The sequence below is a fragment of the Epargyreus clarus genome, unplaced genomic scaffold, assembly GCF_041222505.1.
Source record: "Epargyreus clarus isolate Ecla_fem2 unplaced genomic scaffold, WU_Ecla_fem_2.2 ptg000005l, whole genome shotgun sequence".
NCBI lineage: Eukaryota > Metazoa > Arthropoda > Insecta > Lepidoptera > Hesperiidae > Epargyreus > Epargyreus clarus.
In genome coordinates, this window is record NW_027332213.1 from 12,598,496 (window position 1) to 12,604,425 (window position 5,930).

The 5,930-nt window shown below is 34.2% G+C and overlaps 2 protein-coding genes across 3 annotated transcripts; both read right to left on the minus strand.

Moving 5' to 3' along the window:
* Positions 1-605: 605 nt before the first annotated feature.
* LOC140742331 (uncharacterized) lies at positions 606-3,014 on the minus strand. 2 transcript variants are annotated; one of them, XM_073073242.1, is made up of 2 exons: positions 2,761-3,014; positions 606-2,532 (listed from the first exon to the last, which is right to left on the minus strand). In XM_073073242.1, the coding sequence occupies exon 2, from the start codon at positions 2,513-2,515 to the stop codon at positions 1,457-1,459; it is 1,059 nt and encodes a 352-aa protein (XP_072929343.1). In that variant the 5' UTR covers positions 2,516-2,532; positions 2,761-3,014; the 3' UTR covers positions 606-1,456. The 2 variants fall into 2 exon arrangements, with proteins under 2 accessions (XP_072929343.1, XP_072929342.1); XM_073073241.1 differs by having other exon boundaries at positions 2,750-3,013.
* Positions 3,015-3,256: 242 nt separating this feature from the next.
* LOC140742330 (uncharacterized) lies at positions 3,257-5,671 on the minus strand. Its single transcript, XM_073073240.1, has one exon. It carries the CDS (start codon positions 5,444-5,446, stop codon positions 3,593-3,595), a length of 1,854 nt encoding a protein of 617 aa, XP_072929341.1. The 5' UTR covers positions 5,447-5,671; the 3' UTR covers positions 3,257-3,592.
* Positions 5,672-5,930: the final 259 nt, after the last annotated feature.

A 5,930-nucleotide genomic window follows, 5' to 3' on the forward strand; every position in this document is an offset into this window, starting at 1 on the left:
TAAATTATCTGCATAATAATATATAAGACTAAATCACAATAGCTATTTAAATGATATCCTTATCTATATTTGGAAGCAACATTCTGAATTTGATAATCAATAATAATCCTATTACTTGATAGTTGATAAAGTTTGATTAAACACTTCCTAGTTTATTTATTATAGGAAGTTATTCTATTTCCTATTTGCAAACAAATTTGAATTTTAATATACAATCCCTTCGATCACTAGTTCTTATTAGTGATCGAAGTACAATCCAGTGTTTCTCAAAGTATGCGATAGAGGGTCCAGAGGAATGTCAAGGGGTCGAGTTCTTATTCTACTGGAGCCATATTTTTTTAACAATTGGGTTACAAAGTATTTTGGGAATATATCAAAATTATAGATAAAAATAAGTTTGACAATCTATGATATAAATCAATGCTTTACTAAATTAAATAATTGTAAAGAAAAAGTTTAGCTTAAAGGGATAATCTCTGATTTTTTAAAATAATCTAGAATTTTACATGTTATGAAATATATTTAAGCTTATTTTGAAAAATCAAAGAATATTTCTCAATCTATCTACTTACAGCTACTGAGTTTCCAAAAGAAAATATCTCAAATCTCATCAAAATATGTTTTATTGTGTATGGTAATAAACATCACAAACAAATGTAACAACTATAAAATCACATGGTATACATAATGTATAAGTAGTACTAATTATTTCTCTGAGTGTTACCTTTAGGTGAACAACAGTTTGTATAATTTAAAAATCCATTTCGAGTACAGTAAATTTTTCAATAAAATATACATTTATTATGGGGTTATAAAAATGTATGAATTTATATCAATAACCTATTTCCATTGTAGTAAGTAAGCTAAATACATAATACTTCTCGTGGTATATTCATCATGTTTACAGTTACAATAGATAATCCAATGTGTTAGTGGGTCAATCAACATTACACAAGGTCCTTATTGATTTTAATTAGTTCATAAGGCACTCCAGTTTATTTGACTGCTCCAAAACCTAAACGGGACATCGGATTTGGACACAATCAAAAAATCCTATCACATTCTGTACTTGTGACTTCTGAATCCTATAAAATATCTTACAAATATTGTTTACAAATGTAACTTATTAGTTCATTATCAAAACAAACCTACAAACTAAGTTGGATTACCACATACATGCATTAATTGACAAACACTTCAATTTCCTTAATAAACATATTTTTAAGGCCTACTTTACCAAATTTATATACTGTTAAGTAAAATTAAACATACATTAGAAACATAACATTATGCCAAAGTGCTTTGTTTAAATTACTATTCATAGATTTTAAATAAATATAATAACATAATAAGTAAACTGTACTTGAGAGAGAATAATTTATTAATGTAATTAATTACTTGTATATATTTACGTGATGGACAGACATCTAAGGTGGTTTAGTAATGACAACCTGTTTTAATCCAGGAGCAGTTCAATCTTGAACAATCCTTCTAGTTCTGTCCTTTTGAAATCATGAGCAACAACAAAGGGACAGTGATAGAATGATAGCTCCTTGAGATTTGGTGCACTTGTTTTGATAACTTTAGCAACCTGCATGGTAACATGGAGACATCTGGACAGACTCAGGTAAGTGAGGTGATGGAATATATTATTCGAAAAGTATGCAAGTAAAGCAGTTGTGGAAAAATATGCATGACGTAATTTTAGTGAACGTAAATTTTTCAACCTGTACAGATGTAAAAGACTAGAATCAAAAAGATTCTTACAGGTCATGATGTGCAAAACCTGTAGGCCTTTGCAGTTTGATATTGAACGGATTATATCATCATTAAGTGTATCACCATAAATATGCAAAGCTCGTAGGGTGGACTGTTTCGTCCGCAATAGAGATTCCAGGAAATCTGAAGGTATATTCTTCATTTTTTCCATATTAATACTGACTAAATTCATGCACTGAAGCATACTATAAAGGCTGCCATGAGTCAAAGCAAAGTTTGACAGAATCAAGGTTTCCAAATACTTAAGTTTCTCAAATGGTAAATGATATACAAAGTTGCCATTTGCATTTTCAGGGCTGTGAGCTATGAGCGAGTTGCGGAAACTCAGGAATTTTAAATTAGGCCAATTACCTAGGTCATCAAAAATACAACTATCAACTTGAGATATACTTATTTCTAAATGAGTCAAATTCGGGCAGTAGTTTATAAGGGAGACCCTGACTTGAGAATACAATTTAAAATACTGTAATTTAACATTTTTCAAATACTTAGCCACGAAAGGCACTATGTTATCCCTTACCCTGACGTAATTCTTCATGGACACTATGAGGCGGGTATTGTCCCAGATGCACGGTGTTAAGCAGAGTTCCTGCCATCTCACACACACATTAGCCACTGCCAGGAGCGATTCCAAATCGATCATAGAAAATATATAAATTAGCAGTTCATTCGGCAGGTCATTTATAGCTAGTGTATGTGCACATAGTTGGACATCTGTCATCTCGAGGTGCACCATCCTTGATAACGGTAGTCCTGGAAGAGGATTCACACTAAGACATTGTATACCACTAACACTGGACACTACACTTAACAAAAACCGACGCATTTGTTTTATAGACTACAAAAAAATAAAGCGCTAGATAATTAAATCAGAAGGACGCGATATTCAAACATAAGAATAGAATTCACTAAACCATTTTCCTGTCGATTAATTTAAAAATTAAGTAAATAGTAACAGTGCAAAGCATACCTCCGGATTACCTTGCTTCCTATTCGAGAAGATTTTACGGTTTGCTTTATTAAAATCATAATTTATGTAAACTCTGCTTTTAGCTATGTTCACAATGTAAATAAATACTTCAAAAAATAATACTCCTTGTTAGAGATTGAATTCTTCATTCTAACGATTAGAATGTTTTTTTTAATGAAATAGTAAAAATAACTTTCATCTTTGACTTTGATGCTATTTTTGTATGACGTTTTATGTTGTCTTGACTTGACTGAAGGTGATGTGACGTTGACACTAACGTTCCGTTTCAAGACTGATAGTAATAACATTCATTCATTGAGAGCCGCAATATAGCTGTGCCATGTCATGTAGAAATATTATGTTACAATACAAACGTGACAAAAATGTGTAATAGAAGCAATATAACCAATAAAAGTCAGACTTTATTATAAAAATATTTTATAGCAATACCGTTGATAATGTAGAATTTGTATAAAAATGTTAAGCAAATGAAATGCAGTCAGTATTTAAAAATGGTAATTAAAATAGACAAAAAATAAACACTTTTTATTCGTAGATTATTCTACATACATTTGTTTACAAAAATATATTTATGGATTATAACGGCTATCTAATTAAATAACTATAACAATACAATCTAAAATATTTCCGCATAAACATTTATCTTATTGTTTAGATTTATCAAATTTAAAGATTTATCAAATCAAATTCTATTATCACAATCTTTATCAGCATAAAATAAATATTTAGCGATTTATTAAGAACCTCCTGTCCTGGGATTAGTATCAAAGATTTAAAGTATGTAAATTTGTAATATAATATATGATATTTTTCTACTACAAATCAAAACACTGGAGGTAAATATGTAGAAGCAGGAGCAGTTATTGTTCCACGCGTTCTTGAACCACTTGAATTCTCAAGTGGAGGCAAATATTGTTGTGTGGGCACAGTCTGCACTGATTGCACCTGTCGTGATTGGTTCTGTACAGAGGTCGTAGGATTAGATGATGTTATTGAAGTAGATTGAACAGCTTCATTGGGTTGAATATAACTTCTACTAGGAGTTGGGGCATTCGCTCCTGTTTGTACTATTGTCACTGTCTGAGGATTTTCTTGCGAAGAAATCTGAACGTTTGGGGGGATATAAGAATCGGATGGTCGGGTAACCGTCGAACCAGCCTGTGCCTGATTACTAGTGGTTACTGTTTGAGTATTTTGTTGCGATGATACTTGAACGGGTGGAGGAATATAAGAATCGGATGGTCGAGTAACTGTCGAACCAGTTTGGGCCTGATTACTTGTAGTCACTGTTTGAACATTTTGTTGAGAAGAAATCTGACCTGTTGGGGGGATATAGGAGTCAGATGGTCGGGCAAGTGTCGATCCAGTTTGTACCTGATTAGTTGTGGTCACCGTTTGAACGTTTTGTTGGGGTGAAACCTGAACTTGTGGGGGAATATACGTATCGGATGGTCGGGTGACTATTGATCCAGTTTGGGCTTGATTACTTGTGGTCACTGTTTGAGTATTTTGTTGCGATGAGACCTGAACGGATTGGGGAATATAGGAGTCGGATGGTCGTGTAGCTGTCGAGCCAGTCTGTCTCTGATTATTTGTAGTGACACTTACGACAGCAGTATTTCCGCCGGATCTTTTAGGAGGCAAATATCTAGGAGCACTAGTAGAAATGCTTCCTGATAAACCAGAGTTTGATCTTGACACAGGTCGTGTGTCACTGTAACCCGTTGAGCCAGAGGTTACAACAGTATTCGAAACCGAGACTGGTCTGGTATCGCTGTAACCCGTTGACACTGAGGTTACACCAGTATTAGAAACTGAAACAGGTCTAGTATCGCTATAACCCGTCGATCCAGAGGTAACACCAGTATTTGTAATGGAAATAGGTCCATTATCGCTGTAACCCGTTGAACCGGAGGTTACAACAGTATTCGAACCTGAAACAGGTCTAGTATCGCTGTAACCCGTCGATCCTGAGGTTACACCAGTATTCGTAACCGAAACAGGTCTATTATCGGTGTAACCCGTTGAACCTGAGGTTACAACAGAGGTCGAAACTGAGACAGGTCTAGTATCGCTGTAGCCTGTTGAACCTGAAGTTACACCAGTATTCGAAATAGAAACAGGTCTAGTATCGCTGTAACCTGTTGTACCTGAGGTTACAACAGTGTTCGAAACTGAGACAGGTCTAGTATCAGTGTATCCTGTTGAACCTGAATTAACAAAAGTTTGAGTTCCTGTTACCGCATTGTTTTGATAGCCTGTATTTTGAGTTTCAGTCGAAGTTGTACTTTGGGAGCCGGTAACTTGAGTGTTTTGTACGTCATAGTTGTATCCGCTTTCACCAGATACCGAAGTGGAGGTGCCAGTAGAGGAGCCGGAGTCTTGCAGTCCGACGCTAACCGTGTCGCCTCCGCCCGCCGGTACAGGATACGCGTAGTACATTTGCATCTGTATCCTGTCAACAGTGGGTGCTTGAGTCGAGGCAATGGAAGTTGCCGTAGGTAGATCAAAAGAAACTGTTGGCCTGTCGTACACATACCCGGCTTGTCGTGTTATGCGCAAGTTCCCAGGAGTAATTCTGTCATGGTATACTGATATAACGTGGTACGAATGTGTACCAAAGTTCATGAGAATTATGCTTAAATATACTGAAACGTATTTAATTTTTACATTCATGTTATTCACCAAATTAACAATGATGTGTGGTTAACTGTTACAATTCCGGATATAAAAAGACGATCCTCGGGTATCTGAACTGCTTATATAAATGTCTTTAAGACAGTTACATCAGGTGCATGATGAAATGAAGACTTCCACTGTTAACCCTTAAATTACTAATGCCTATTTGAAAATAAAAATATTTCAGATTCAATTATAAATTTGGTAAACATATAGACATAGATCAGATTCATAGTTAAACTGATTGTACGAGTATTGTACGAGTCTATTTTAGGAAGCACATTGAATGCAGCAATTACCTATGTAGGTATAAGTATTAAGGTATAAGGTATAAGTTATAAGTACTATTATATTTACTAGTATAAGTTATAAGTACTATTTTATTAAGGTATAAGTACTTTGGATATAAACATTGTACACGAGAACTTAGGGATCTTATTAATTGCAAGATAAAAATTATGTTTAGTTAAAAAAATATGTA

Coding starts and splice junctions, on each gene's coding strand:
- LOC140742331 (XM_073073242.1), bottom strand. CDS start 2,515: ATGGTGCACCTCGAGATGACAGATGTCCAACTATGTGCACATACACTA.
- LOC140742330 (XM_073073240.1), bottom strand. CDS start 5,446: ATGAATGTAAAAATTAAATACGTTTCAGTATATTTAAGCATAATTCTC.